Genomic DNA, 15,509 nt, shown 5'->3' with positions numbered 1-15,509 from the left:
TTCTTTCTGTTCACTAAGTGAGGCAGAGCTTATCTTTCCACACTTTGCTCTTTGGCTGATAGCCCAGCTGCTTTAATTAACAGACTTTCATCAGTGCAAATCTCCAGTATTGTTGTGCAATTACTTCTTCAGCAGGTTCCTTCTCTTTCTACTCTGTGTCTGTCAAACAGGATTTCCACTACAGCAGTAAAACAAAACGCCTGGCAGAGCAGGTGCGATTATTTTTAAATTTGTTAAAATTGGTACGTCTCACTGTTTGGAATACATTACATCCAACGATGCTCAGGGATGTTATTCAGCATTTAAAAGCTGCTGTGTCCTATCCTAGAAGAGCTTTAGTGCAGGCATTCCTATCTGGGGGCTGAAGGCATCAAAATGAACATTATATCTCAACTAACGGAGGAAGGAATTGGGGTCAGACTATTAACTTACTGAGCAGCTACTAAAAAAGGTGGTATATAAACTTGGTATATAAGCAGAGCCAAGAAACGATCAAATTTGCAGGTAGATTATTTTTTTGATGGGAAGAGGGCAGAGGATTTATTAATGCTTACGTGGCTGGGAGCAGCAACCATAAAGAGCATTCAGGCACGCAAACCCAGTTTTGGCTTCCAGGTTTATTCCAGATTGGAAGCTTTCTAGGGACCTCTGAGATGAGAAGGCTGAGATCTCACTGGGAAAGTTCTGATGGGTCTGGGTGAAATGAAGACAGCTTTCTGCCAGCACATCTGTCCTCAAATCCATTATCTAGAGATGAGAGCTCTTATGTAATGGTAGAAGAACTAGCAACTCCATACTGTGATTCCCTCATCAGCATTTTATCTCTCATTTTTCTCTGGGATGAGTACAGCTCATGGAGAAAAGCAATTCCCATCAGCTCAAATATCAGAGAACAGGGTCAGAATATTACCCTGAATGTGGTCAAATAAAGGGGAAAGGCAGTTTCACCACACACACAGTCTCACCTCAGCAAGCAATAAACACCTCCTCACTCGACACGGCAGAGCCAGTAGATGACAAACCAGGACAGAAGCACCAGATGGGTTTCTGAAGATTTTCCTTTTGCTCTAGGCTTCAGCTGCTGGATCCTAATTGCTGGATCCCGTGGCTGGATCCTGCCTCACATGGTCTACATCCCACACCAGCCCACCCTCTGCTTCCATCCAGAAGAGAAGGCGGCCGCAGCCAAGAGGAACATCATCCCCATGTTCTCCAAGCTTTGCGGTGGACAACATCATGTTTTTCAAATCTTGGCTTAGTGATCTATTTAAACTCTTCCCACCAGTAATTAAAAAGTAAAATAAAAATCAAGGGGAAACAAAGGCTTTCACCGAGACATAGTTAATACATTACTGACAAACACATGGCTGGGATGAATACAGACCACCATAACCACCTCCCACAATCCACAGTATGGGTTGGGAATTAAAGACCAGCGTGTGTTAGAAATTAGAGTTCACTTAAATGAGACATAATTAAAAACAATTCTTATAAATTTCTGATAAAACCAACCTCATTATTACCAGTGTTTTGAAACCAATTTGCTTTGTTACCTACATTCAGAGGAAGATGAGCCTTACTGCAAAGAATTATCTAGCTTACAGCTGTTATATTCACCCCAGAAAAGCAATTTTCTTGTTCCCCGTTAGCTCTCTTCTTTCACAGTAAAAGATGGGGCCGTCCCTTACTGCAGAGATAAGGCAGGCTTCCACCAGCCAGGGCTCTGGGCAGCTCAGGAGATCAAAGCGACGATTAGCCCTTCCACTGCCAAGTTGGAAACTGAACCTCCCTGCCCAAAAAGCTTTAAGCGTTCAGTGTCGAGGACAAAACCCATTTCTTTTCCCTACACAAACCTCAAAAAAAACCTCAAGAGCTCAATTCAGATAAGCACTCAGAAACCTGAAGACTTTGCTAAACTATTTTGATCTGAAAATGTTATCCGGGAAGCCTAAGAACAGCTTCACTAGATTTCCCATCTTTCTGCTGCTCATAAATCTGGGAATAGGTGAAAACAGCATTTCTCTGAGCTTTTAAGGAGACGTACCAGTGCATGCTTTAGGGACCAGGCGTGGTGTTCTGTTCTCTATGCCTCAGTTTCCCTCTGGCTTATTAGCAAGATGCCCTCAGCTCCCTGCTTCTGGTCTTTCTGCCACTTTCAGAAGGGAAATATTCTTTACAGGGCTAACACCGATTTTCATTAAGTAACTGAAGGTTGTAAATGAGTGGAAGTGACTTAAAACTACTGCTTTTTCCCCTGATTTTCTTATGCTCTCTAAAATGGCATCCCCTCACTACCATCAGGAAAAAAGCTTCCATCCTTTCTGAGTACTTCTAGTTAAACAGGACCAATTCCAGGGATCCAGCAGTCAGGACAATGGGAAAAGAAACTGTAGCCCTTGGCTCTGAATCCAGCTACTCTATCATGTTTCTGCTTATCGATCGCTTTTACATGAAATGAACTTCCTCCTCCAGAAGCACAGGACAGAGCCAGGACCTGCTTTTTGGATAGGGCAGCACTCCGTATGCACAGCACGGCAGGGAGATCTGTCATGCCTTATCGTTAACTGCAGAGTTTGATTTCGAGAAAACTGAAGAAAAATCATCCATCAGCTAGATAAGGGAGAGCAGCATCTGCTTCCTTGCCAGATACAGGCAGGAACCGTGGGGAAAAGGGGTAAGAGACTGTCCAGGAGGTGAATAATATTGCGGCTGCTGTGCTGCACCACCGCCAGCCCACCGGTAAACTTGGGAATAAGTCACCATCTTCTATCTGAGAGCTGCAATATCTTTGCTGATCGATCCCACAGAGCTTGGGGAGGCACCTGTGAGCTACACCAGACACATAAGAACAAACAGTGATTAAAGCCTCTCTCTCGCTCCTCATCTTTTTCTCTAACCTTGTATCCAAGAGTTACCTTCCTCTTTATAACCTTCTCATGTCCCTCACAGTTGCCTCCCTGATGTTGCAATGCCCCACAAAGTCCCTCCTGTTCTAGCAAACTTTAGCAACACAGATTTTCTTTTGCCCCCTCTATTTAATACCCACAAGCTAAAGCCAAATTCATGACCTTGGTGATTACAGCTTGCTCCTCCTTTCCTGTCCCCGGGGGCCCATCCATTTCTTGTGGTACAGCATCAAGTTATAGCTACTCTGGTAGATAAGGCCTTCTTCACAAATAAGGCACCCTGCACAGAATGCACAATCAAGATTTTGCACAACAAAACCACTCCACCAAAACTGTTAAAAGCACAGGAAGAAAGGCAACGCAGATACCCGGGCTCTAGGACTTTATCAGAATTAGGGCGTAGCTTGCAGTGAAGTGGATGTCAACATAGGGTGCCATAAACTAAGTAAAAGCTGCAATAACAAAGTTACAAAGAATGAAAAGAATCCCAGAATCATTCAGGTTGGAAAAGCCCCTCGGGATCATCGAGTCCAACCCTCAGCCCGACTCTACAAAGTTCTCCCCTACCCCACATCCCCCACAGCTCATCCCAACGGCCCTGAAACCCCCCCAGGGATGGGGACTGCCCCCTCCCTGGGCAGCCTGTGCCACTCTCGGACCACTCTTGCTGGGAAACATTTTCTCCTCCTGCCCAGCCTGAGCCTCCCCTGGGGCAGTTTCCAGCCGTTCCCTCTTGTCCTGTCCCTGATCCCCTGGGAGCAGAGCCCAGCCCCAGCCTCTCTGCAATGTCCTGTCAGGAGCTGCAGAGAGGGATGAGGGCTCCCCTCAGCCTCCTCCTCCTCACACTGAACACTCCCAGCTCCTGCCCTGCCTCCTCACAGGATTGATTCTCCAGCCCTTCCCCAGCCTCGTTGCCCTCCTCTGCCCTCGCTCCAGCCCCTCCAGATCTCTCTGGGATTGAGGTGCCCAAACCTGGACACAACCTCCAGGTGTGCAGAGCACAGGGGGACTGTCACCTGCGATAAAGAGGATGAAAACAGAAGGGAAAAAAATAGAGAAAATGCATCCACACACTCAGATGTCCCCCCATGCTTGTTCCACTGTATGGAGTAATTTGGGGACATTAAATATTCTGTTGCTATTTAAACAGGTATGTGCAGGCCACCATGCAAACTCTAAAAGCAGCAGGAATCCAGCCCTGGAAAAAACAATGTGGTATTTTGCTGCTGTGCTGACTCTGGTGCCAAGTCCTATTATGCCACTTTTGTCCCTCAGCTGTTGTGACAGAGCCTGCTCCAGAGTGGAGAGCGTTTTGAAGATGCACAGACAGCTTTCGTGTTAACGGTTAAAGGCTTCCACACAGGGGGACTGGCCCCTGTGACATCTTCAAGCTTTCATGTGTGAGAAAAACCATCCAATTATATACATAGTAGTATGCAAGGATGCTTCCCTCCTTTATTTTTCTTTTCCAATGCTCCACAGTAACGCCTTCCTTCTGGTCACCGACCCCATTAGCTGCATCCTAAGCCAAGGAAATTCAGACAGCTGAGGCTACGGTAACACTTTGCCTATGTTGAAGCTACTACAAACCAGCATATGACAGGCAAAAGAATTAAGTGCTGGTTTTAAGCCACAGCAGTGGAGTATTGCAAGGGTGTTTGAGTTAATATTCAGAGCGCAAATCCCCAAGAAGTCAGCGCTGCTTGTTACATTATCAGCGTACATTCACGCATCGCTGCACCGTTGCTTAGGCCCTGCAGTGACAAGCATCTGGATTTTAGCATCGCAGGTAAACTAAGCAGCAAATTTGCTCCTTCCTCTTCTGCTATACAATGGTAAAAATAGATAACGAGAGAGCAAAACTCACAGGGAGTTGAGAACTAATTTGCCTCTCCAGCAGCACCGTGCTCCACAGGCAGCAGGTGGTGCTACGTACCCGAGAGCAGCACACTGACATTTCTGTGCGACATCACCCTGTCTTATAAAATTGCTCTCCTTGAGAAATTTAACTTGTAAACCTGTGATATACCACCAGTAAAGCTGGTGCACTGGATGGAACCTGTTAAGCCATAGATGGTGCAAATCTCATGTGTAAAGTGGTTCAATGCTAAGAAACAAGGTAATTTTTTCAGTGGATTGTCACAGAAAGCATTGCCTGAATTGTTCCTTCTGGAAACAAACCTGTAGCTCCCCACTCCCATATGCAATCCAGGAGCTGAAATTTAAGTTGGGTTCCTCCTGATTTTGTACCCAAGAGTTTCAACCTAGAATAAGGCAGGGAAAAGCAGTTAAGTGCCCAGTGTAAAGGTCTGACTCACTGAGGAGCTTCAGCAGGTGAGTTGGTCCAGAAAGGCACAAATCACATCACCGAGGAAGGGTTAGGTACGTGCTTAGCTACCTGGTAGAAGTCAAGACCCGAGCTGATATTTATACAAAGCTCCCAGGAAGGAAAAGGATCGATGGAACTGCTGGTATGATCAGCACGCACAGTTTTATTCTCGTCTAACTCATGGTCCCTGTGAGGGCCTCACCCTGGGTCACACACACCATTTCAGCTCGAGTTACTGGTGACTGTGAGAGCATTAGTTTGCAAGGTTGACTCTGCTCTTATCAGAGCCCCAAACCAAGCAGAGAAGCTCACTCTGCCACCATGACAAGCTGCATGCTGACGTTACAGTCTGACCAGGTTCTGTTCCTCCTCTTCTCAGCCAGAAGCATCACCCAGGGACACCATCACACACCTTAAAACAGAGATACCAAAGCACCTTTGAGTATTTCTGCTAAAAAGAACAGGCAAACCCAAGGCACCCGTCCTTCAGCAGCAAGCTCGGCACAGTACAGTCATAGAGACACTGCCCAAACAGAAGGGAAATTCATGACGGCATTTCCCCCCCCGCGTCTGCTCCTGATTAACAAGTGGCATTTCAAGGGACACTGTGGAGAGCCAAACAGGTCTGCAGATGCAGCAATGCTTCCGGATTAGACATTTTCCACAGATTATTCCTTTTTAAACAAGCAGCTAAATTGAATGAGCTTTCTCAGCCGGCCACCAAGCCAGCAGAAAAGGACGTTACGCCACTGGAACTGGCTGCAGAGATCAAAGCCAGCTACTTATTCTATAACAAAGCTGAAGGAAAGGATTAGTCACTGCTGAAAGCCACAGGAGCTGGCATTGGCAGTGAACCCAGCTAAATTGCTCAGAAATGCCTACAAGCACACACCACCTAACCCTGGAGGAAGAGGAGGAAGCAAACTGCTGCAGGGCTTTTCCAGCCACAGCTCTGTTGCTGAAGGACCTGCACGCAGGCAGAAAAGAAAGAAGAGTTGGAAGTTCAAGCTGCAATTTCTTAAAATGTAAGCACAGGTTGTGAAAATACTGTTTTGGGCTGAAAAAGGTTGAGCCCCAAATGGGGGAAGCCCTTTCACAGCTCCTCTAGGTACCGGCAGCCCTTGGGCTTCCCAAAATAACCCAAGTGAAAACCAGTCATTACTGGGAAAGTGGGAGAGATGCTACACTGGCTCAAAACAAAGTAAAACCACAACACAACTGGATAGTCCTGATCCCACCCAACCCCTCCAGCAATAAACCCAGATATAAAGTCAGTAGAAAATCTCAGTCATCAGCTAACAAGGGCAAATATGTCACTCTTCCTTTGCCACCAACATACCCAGCCCAGCAGGCTCAGCTGGTGCACCCCCATTCAGGTGGTGCCACCCCTCAGCCCCTGCATCCACAGTGATGGATTTGAGATTAGTAACACCAGCAGCCATCCTGAGCTGCACACGAAGGGCTCAGGACAGGAAAAAATAAAAAGGAATAAAGGCAATGTTGCTTGGAAATCACTGTTCGAGGTTCAAACACGCCTGTAAACAGATGAAGCATCTGTCCTCATGAAGCTGTCTGTCTGCCACAAACCTTTTTCTCATGTTGCTTGGACCTCTGTGGCCTTTGGCAAGCAGAGGTTGCTGCACTGGCAACACAGTACTAAGCCCTCACAGTCTGAGAGCAGCAGGTTCCTCTCTCTGGTTGGCAAAACCTTTACTTAAAATGAGATGCTTTCTCCTTACTCTACTAAGGACAGAAAAAAAAAAAAGTGTTAAAAATACACCTTTGTCCATTTTAAGAGACAGACTGACCCGAAGACACTGGAGTTGGATGGAAGAGGGTGCCTACATGGGGCCGAGAACTATTTTCACTCAAGATTAGAACCAAATTCAGGGTTTTCCTGAGCCCCATCTTCCCTTTCCCCACCTTCTCCCATCTCTAGGGCACAACCCACAGGCTGAGAAATAGGGGTAGGAAAGGAGGTAAGGGAGGCTGACTGAGCACAGTTTGCTTTCCTGGCTGAGACTGCAACTCCTGGGGGGCTATAAGGAACTTTCTGAAAGGGAAATGGATAATTTAATTGCTGCATTAGAGGATCTGTGGCTGTTTTGAGTGCAAGCTGCTCCAGAGCTTAATCACCTCACTGCTCAGGGCTTTGTGCTTTCCCCACCAAACCAAGGGCATACGCAGCACTGGCAGCTTTCTGAAATACATATTAAATACATTTAAACAAACACTCTTCAGGTACTCTGGCTGTTCAAGCTCAATTCATTCTTCTAGGTTTTTTTGGATTAAAATCAGAGCAGAAACAGGGAAAATGAATCCTGTCCCCCTGCCCCAATCCACATCCTGCTCAGGGCTGCACGGAAGACGGATGGTAAATCAGCTCCAGAGGATTTGAAGAGCTGCTAAAACCATGTACCGGGTTTATGAAGCATCTGGGCTTGCATCTATGCTGCAAGTTTGCTGGGGAATTGCAAGCAAGTGCCCTACCGCAACCAAAAAGCAGCAGCACATCAGTGCCAAGCACACCACAAAGCGCAGCAGGAGTTGAATCTTCTTGGGTGCATCTTATTACCATTTGCGTGGGCTGGATGTGTGTGTGGTTGCCTGAGTGTTTTGTTTCATTTGTTTCCCCTTCACTTTTATTCATGTGGATGAAAATGCTGTCAAGGAATTGCAGAGCAAAGAGTGAGGTTTCTTCTGTCATCACCTGTACGCTATTTAGAAATCCTGAGCACGGAGATGCTGAAAGGGGAGGCTGGAAGTCTCTATCCCAAGATTGAGCCAGATCTCCTCCTTAATGACTCTTTTTTTTATTCTGCTGCTGGAAATCTTTCCAAGATTAATGGGCGTGCAGGGGCAGTGTGGGAGCATCAGGCAAGCATCGCCACCTCACTCAAACCCTAGTGCAGTCTTTCCACCTGTTTAGAGCAGGATTTAACCCAAATTCTTTCCATTTTCCTTCCCTGATCTTTCCATTCCTCTTTCCCTGTGCAGGAGGATTCTCGCCCTTGCTACAAGGGAGTGGACTCAACTGCTGTCCGGGATGGGTGCTCCAGGCAGTTTTAAATTTCTTGAGTATATCGTGACTTTGCCAGATGCCACAGACATCCTGAAGTACATCTCTTGAATCAACGCTGCAGAAATCCTGCAAGGAGGTGCTCAGAAGTTAAGCAGTGGTTGCTGTTGGTGATGGCAGAGTCACGCTCTCCAGGTTCTTCTGTCTGGGGGAGTTCTAATACAGCACTAGAAATAAACACGCTTGCAGAAAGCAAGTTTTTGAGCTTGTACAAACAAGATTTCTCACTTACAACCTTTGCTTTTTGCCGCGATACTATTTAACGTGAGAAGGGAACAATTTTTACAGCTCAACTCCAGCACAAAGGCACTTGAAATTAGAGGGTAATCTACACACATCTGTTCCAGGGGCAACCCTGACTGGCTACACACACAACTTTACATTAAACTGTATTCGCACCTGGTCACTTCAGGCTTGGTACAGGGCCAGAATATTTTATCAGAGACTCCTGTGCAGCTAAGGAATCTTACTGATTTTTATTTTTTTTTTAGTAAATTATGCTGTCACAAGAAACATACATCTAAGTAAAAGTTTTAAAAAATCAAATACATTCTGTAGCCCTGTTTATCTCATTATCCATGAAAGATTCAAAGATCCAACACAGCTTCAAGCTTTGCTCTTGATTAACTCCCAGCCCACCAGGGAAAAGAAACCACATAACCTGCTTTGCAAAACCAAATCACAACCAAGCAGCAGTTTGCAAATGAAGTTTCAAGGAACCGATCGATGAACTAAGGTCAGCTCATGCTGTGAGGGTAAAGGAGGAAGCCCAGTTCTCCTTTGGGTATTCTGCTAGCACAAAGCCTCACAGCTAAAGCGTAGTCCTAAATCCCACACCAAGGCACTGCTGGTGAGACTTAAGACTAAGACTACGTTATGCTTCCAAGGGTTTTTCCAGCCCAGGACACGCTACGCGCGTTGCTTTGTCTCATTAGGCTGCGATTTACCTCAGTAACCTTTTGGCTTTGGGTGCTTTGATCACGGATCGTACTGACACACATGTGCTGCCACCGTGCTGCTCCTCAGAGTCAGATGGTGCCCAGACCCATTTCTATCGAGGCGGGGGCACCCAGCTCTGCACCCAATCCACTTCTCCCTCCCTCGACTTTTCTCTGCATAGCTCTGTGCTTTGGGACTTGCGCAGGGCAAGTCCTTGCACCCCAAACTTACTGGAACATATTTATTTCATAGAGATACAGCACTGCTTTAAGATCTGAGAGAATTAGATATTTCCCATCAAAAGACACTTTTTTCCCTTGTAAGAAAATCAAATTCACAGCTCTGCAGTTTCTTTTGACATCAGCAGTCATAAGGGCTTGTGTTCCTTGCCAACCCCACGGCTCCACCTGCTTCTTCCCCTGGCTAGCACATCCCACGTCTCCGCCACGCAGGCTCAAACAGAGCCTCGTCTCTGCTCCCCAAGTTCTTGCTGCCCTTCTTCACAGCAGGTCTTAGGATCTGTCACTGATGAAGCCCAGGTAAATCTCTATATCATTACCGTACTAAACCATCCATATAGATGAATCCTACAGACTGCCAACGTGATTTCAACACCTAGTCTGGAGGTGGACTTAGCAAAGAACGCTTCGGTGGGATGGATACCTGGAGGCTGCAATGGGCTAAGCCTCCGATGAGAGATCCCAAGAGACTTGGGCTTTTTTAAAAAATGGGATTTAGAAAAGCGGGAAGAAAGCTCACCTATTATCAGACCAACGCGCTCCTTCAGAAAGGACGCCAGCAGAAGCTTGCTGTGCTCCAGCCGTTCCCTGGCCCTTGGCCATGAGCACAGTGTTGCCACCCAGCATCCCGAAGCAGACACAAGACAATTTCCTCCTCTCAAACCAAGCGGTACCGAACATCCCCCATGGCCCACGAACCCCAGCGTGTGGCTCGAAAGCGACAGAAAGCAACTCATGTGTGTCAAAGTCCCCCCAAAAAAGCCCACGGCCTCCAACATAATAGATAAGCAGATGAGAGCAGAGTAAAAAAAAGCCATTAACTTCCATCAACAGAAACATATTTTTCTTTCACAAATAACACCCATTAGCAACTCCAAGAACAATCCCCACTCTTCAGCTCTGAAGGAGTACACGGTTTTTCAGCAGACACAATGCAAAGATTTTGCAGAATTCAGGCATTCAACAGGACTAATGTGAAAGATTATTTTGCAATTATCCAAGCAATTTTCTCTCCTCATTGTCCCTGGACCATAAGGGTTTTTAAATGTGAGCAGAAGGATTTATTCATCACAATAATAATAAAAAGAAATATTAAATCAATGAATCTCTTTGCATGAAGCATAAAGCTCACATTGCTATTAAGCTTAGTAGCGTCCTGTCACATAAACTACACGCAGTTTGCGTACTTAAGTACCATCTCCCTCTTTTATTTTCACTTCCCTAATTTGTAAGGCATTATCCTTCCATTTGTCCTCTAAATACAACCGGATTCAGACAACAGTGTTGCTTCTTGTTAGTGGCTCTATGCCCATGCTCTCTTTACGAGGGCACACAGAGATTTATATTTAATATTGTGAATAATGGCCAGTGCAAAAAGTTATGCTGGGATGACAGAGAAGTCCTAAAATAAATACATACATAAGTAAGTAATAATTTAGGGAGAATTAACTCTTTATAAGCAACACTGCCAATATGCAAGTGAGTAGCTGGGCATGAAAATGAATGTTGGCCCTTAAAGGCGTCACTTCTTCAGTTTGGCCAGGCAAAAAAATATTCAACCCAAACCTAAGCAAAACTCAGTCACAACCTTTGGAGCATGGAAGCTCTTATGGTCATGTTGGCCTTGGCTGGTATTTCCATTGCTGCCATCCCCTGTAATATAAAGTGATAAATGACTTTTGAGGCTCTTGAAACAGGCACAGCTTCAGTGGGTCCCTCTTTCTATAAAAGATTTATCTGGAAAAGTGCAGAAACAGTTGCTACTTAGGTATTTATAAGGTGCCAACTGTCCTTACAGTGTGACACTTCAGGAGCCTGAGCAAAGATTTCCAATAAGCAAGAATCTCTAGCTTTAAGCTCTGAGATTCGTATCAGGCTCCATACAAGCAATTACTCTTTCCCGAGTGCTAAACACCTGGCACCTCTAAAGATCCCGTATTTTTACAATTTAAGCTCTCCTGCATTAACAGCTCCTGTATTTCATAACCCAAAGGCCACCGAACGAATTCTCTCACAACAGCAATTCATCTCGTCTAAGTTCAGGCATCCACCTCTGAACATCATCCACCTCTGAACATCGGCCTCCCTTCAAAGACAGTGGAGAGAAACCAGCGTTTCTAGAGCAGGAGCCACAGCATTCTCATGAAAACACCTAAAATGGGTCAGATGAGTCATACCTGTAATCTCCCTGTTTTTCTCCGATGAGAAAGCATCCAGATCAGGTACAGACATCTACAACCACGCGAGACGAATGCTGTCCTAGATGACTTAAGCTGAGCTGACACACTACAGAAGAGCTACAAGCAACTCTAATGTACAAATACCCCACGAGGAAGCAAGACCGTAGTAGCTACATCTTTCTCTTACCATGATTGGGACGCCAATGTCTGGCCACAAGAGATCCTCAGAGGGAAGCTTGGGAGAGTTCCACACTACCACAACTTTATTTAAGTATGGGAGACCATTGAGCCTTTCTAGGGAGTTCATCAACACTTCCTCCCGCTCATAAGTCAACATCACTACTGTGAACTGCTCCCGGGGGACGTTGCCACCCAAAGCAGCCTGGAACTCCTTCCCAGAGCCACCTGCTCCTCCACCAATTGGTCGAAATCCAGTCCCAGACCCCAAAAATTTTGCTTCTGATGGTAAAACAGGGTCGAAGGGAGTATAGGGGAAGAGGTGGAAAGGCCCTGGAGCAGAATTCCAATTCCGGTAGATGTCCATTGCAGTGAGGGTGAAATTACGGAGATATTTGGGAGATGCATAGGGTGGTTCTGTTTCCACAGGCCCCAAGTCCAGGTCACCGTTGTCTGCCATATTGGGGTCTGTACCAGCAGCTTTGCCAGACCGGTGGGGAATCTCCACAGCGGTTTCTTCTCGGATAGGAGCAGCTGGGATTTGGATTCGAGTCCTTATGATAGCTAAGACTGTGCTGAACACGTTGTCGGAGGTGGAGAAGTAGGTCTCCCACAAGAAGCGGCCCTGCCTCCTCATGGCAAGGAGATCGTTGTCAGAAATGCTTCTCAGAAGAAAGTGCACTTCTGTGATACGTGGCTTTGGTATAATTAAGGCTGCCTCGTTCCACCGGATCACATCATTATAGGGTAGCTGAACTTGCTCTCCGAGAACCACCGGGATGGCTCCAACTTCCAGAGCCTCAAACAGTCTCATGGCACACCCGGCGGAGATCACTAAATGGGTGTCCCCTGGGGTGATTATCAGTGCAAAAGTAGATAGCTTCAGTAGCTCTAGTCTGTCATCCCTTTCTCCACACAGAGCCCACTCAGTGGGCAGACTCGCCTTAGGCTGGTTCTTACACGTAAACTCCACCAAAACAAAGTCCAACTTGCTGTCCTGAACAGCCTTCAAGGTGGTGATGATCCGATCGTCGTAGTCAGCTGGGGCATTGCCTTCTATCTCCTCTTCGAAAGAGCGAACTTCTTGCAAGCTAGATCTGAGAGACTCGATCTTCTCCCCCTGGAAACTAAACAGGTATTTACGCTTGACTGGCACCTGGGGTGGGATTTCTAGGAAATTGGGTTCAGACATAGCGTGGACCAGGGGCGATACCACAATATCAAACCCTGGTCGATACTGCACATCGTAAAAGGTGGACTGGGCAATCATGGCCCGCCCAGTGCTGATGTTGTAAATGAAGTTCTGAGTTTCTGATTTCCTTGATAAATTGATGATGAGATGGTTATGTCCATCAGTCCTCCAATATGGCAAAGAGTGCAACTGTTGCTCTAGTTCAGTAGGTTTTGGCATTACAGGCTCTTGCATTTCCCCCACTAAAATTATATACACACAAGCAATATTTGCATTTTCAGTAACATAAACATTAGTTCTGACAGTCGCCTCAAAGGCTTGTTTGATTAAAGGGTCTAAGGAACTACCAAAAGGGTAATCGTCACTGTTGTAGACATAGACTGGAAAGCCAGATGTCAAGGGGCAGCGCGAGTAGTCAAAGCAGTTGTGTAGTCTGCAGTTCCTGTTGGATTTTGGCAGGGGGAAGGTCACATCATCTTTGTCTGGCAGCAGCCGGATGGGCAAGGAGAGCTTGGGCTGGTTCTGAGCCATCAGCTCTTTGTAGGAATGCTCGGTCTGGCTGATGACGTTCTTCAACTGCAGTAGGTCCTGCTTGGCATTTTCAATGCTCTTTTTGCAGGCCTCGATCTTCAAGTTGAGCTTGGCGATCTCGCTGTTGAGCTCCTGCCGCTTGGCCTCCAGCTGGAGCAGCTCCTCGCTGACCGACTCGCGGATGCGGCACAGGTCTTGCACATGCTTCACCTCGCACAGCTCGTTGCCGGTCCGAGGGCCAAAGATGCGCTTGCCGGCATCGTCCGCATCATCGATGGTAGTTAGGTAGTAGTGGGCGATGAGGGGAAAGAAGACAAGGATAATGAAGAGGGTGAAACTAAGCCAGGTGAGGCGGATCCGACTGGACCATCTCAACATCCACGGCTGGCCTCCGTTCCCCACTCCCCCATTCCGCAACATCGTATATCCAGTCATGAGTTCAAAAGTCGCTGCGTGCCCAATCACGTTGGATCAGTAGCCATAACCAAAAGAGTTTTTATAGCGAGTCTCTCGAAAAAAAATATTATTGTGCCTGCTTAACGAGAAGCCAATAGAAGGGGAATTTCATCTTCTTGTCGTGCTGACAGCTTTTCTACAGTCGTTTTGCTGCAGGCGCAACTTTTGATCCTGTTAGACTCAATCATTGACCTTCTCACCCACCCCCAGCCCACCCCTGGTCTGTGGGCAACCTTTGCTGGAAGTGTCACAGCGTTGTCATGGTGATTCAAAGTCTCAACCGGCAGAAGAAAAACACAATGGGATCAAGCCAAACTCTACCGCTGCTCTCGACATCCTGCATTACCATCCAATGAATATGCAGAGGCACCAGCCATTGTGGAGAAGGAGCCAGAAGAGACTCGTACGAACGTCAGTCTCTCTCATCGCTGCTGCGCGGCTGATGCTCTGCCATTCCTACAAGGGAACAATCATAGATTCAGACAATGCAAACAAAACGACCCCCTAGTGACCTAAGACATTGCTGGTTTTTAAAAGCAACCGTCCTCTCTGCAAAAGAGCAACCTTCATACATGTCTAAAACCTCTGGGGTTAATACCAGTAAACCTAAGAAAGAGATGGAATTCATTAGATGCAGACACATGGCCTTCTCTGGGCACTCTGCTTTTCGTTAGGGTTGGATGCTTTGGTGGCCAGACCAGAAAAATCACAGCCCGTGGATCTGGTTTCCTCTTTCTGCCGCTGTCTTGCTGCGTAACTTTGCAGGAGCTGCCCTAACATCTGCAAGCCCCTGTCTCCTCGTGTACAAAATGGAGATATTAATGTACACCTGCTCTCTCCACCCGCCTTTTAATGGCATGTTGTGATCCTGGGACACAGCAGTGTTGTGAATTTCTACTGCATAAATGAGCGTAATCGCTATTGTTCTGGTCTAGTGACTCGAGCTGATGAGGAATTTTTAGATGAAGTGTTTTGCTTTCATTTCCTGCTGGAAATTTTTGATTCATTGCAAGGGAAAGTTTACAGGGAACGTACTTGTGTTGGCTACGATTACCTCCACTGGCTGGCTGCATAGTAGAGAATTTCTGGTCAAAACTGGAAAAGGCTACACTGTACATCAAAACAAAGATGCCCAAGTTAGGATCTGCTGGGTACCGCACCACCCGAGCAGCATCAGCTTGCTTAGACGTGCCTTTTTGCTTGGAAAACTCTGCTACAGCACTGAATGCCTACCTAGCGTGGGCATGGAAATCAAGGATACGGCAAATTCAGCTCTGAGTCGTTGGTCTATGTCAACAGATTTAAATCTAGGCCATGTGAATATGCTGCCACCAGAAACTCTCCCTTCCCTTTTATTAGCATCCTCCGAGGTATCTAAGTTTCTGGGATATTATTTCATACACTGGACTTCCCACATCACTGATGAATATAGTGCTGGGCTTAGTGTTGACTCTTGCACAGCCTCAAGAGAAGCTTATTCA

The 15,509-nt window shown here is 46.5% G+C and overlaps 1 protein-coding gene across 5 annotated transcripts in view; it reads right to left on the bottom strand.

The window, feature by feature from the left end:
- EXTL3 (exostosin like glycosyltransferase 3) overlaps positions 1-15,509 on the bottom strand; it is a 157,447-nt gene that overhangs the window by 20,153 nt on the left and 121,785 nt on the right. For all 5 annotated transcript variants that reach the window (XM_074895439.1, XM_074895438.1, XM_074895435.1 and 2 more), the window contains one exon: positions 11,860-14,484. In XM_074895439.1, coding sequence (XP_074751540.1) covers positions 11,860-14,007 — 2,148 coding nt within the window. In that variant the 5' untranslated portion in view covers positions 14,008-14,484. The remainder of the gene's footprint in view (positions 1-11,859; positions 14,485-15,509) is intronic.

The sequence above is a fragment of the Athene noctua genome, chromosome 1, assembly GCF_965140245.1.
Source record: "Athene noctua chromosome 1, bAthNoc1.hap1.1, whole genome shotgun sequence".
NCBI classification, from domain to species: Eukaryota; Metazoa; Chordata; class Aves; order Strigiformes; family Strigidae; genus Athene; species Athene noctua.
This window is presented reverse-complemented; position numbering and strand designations above follow the sequence as displayed.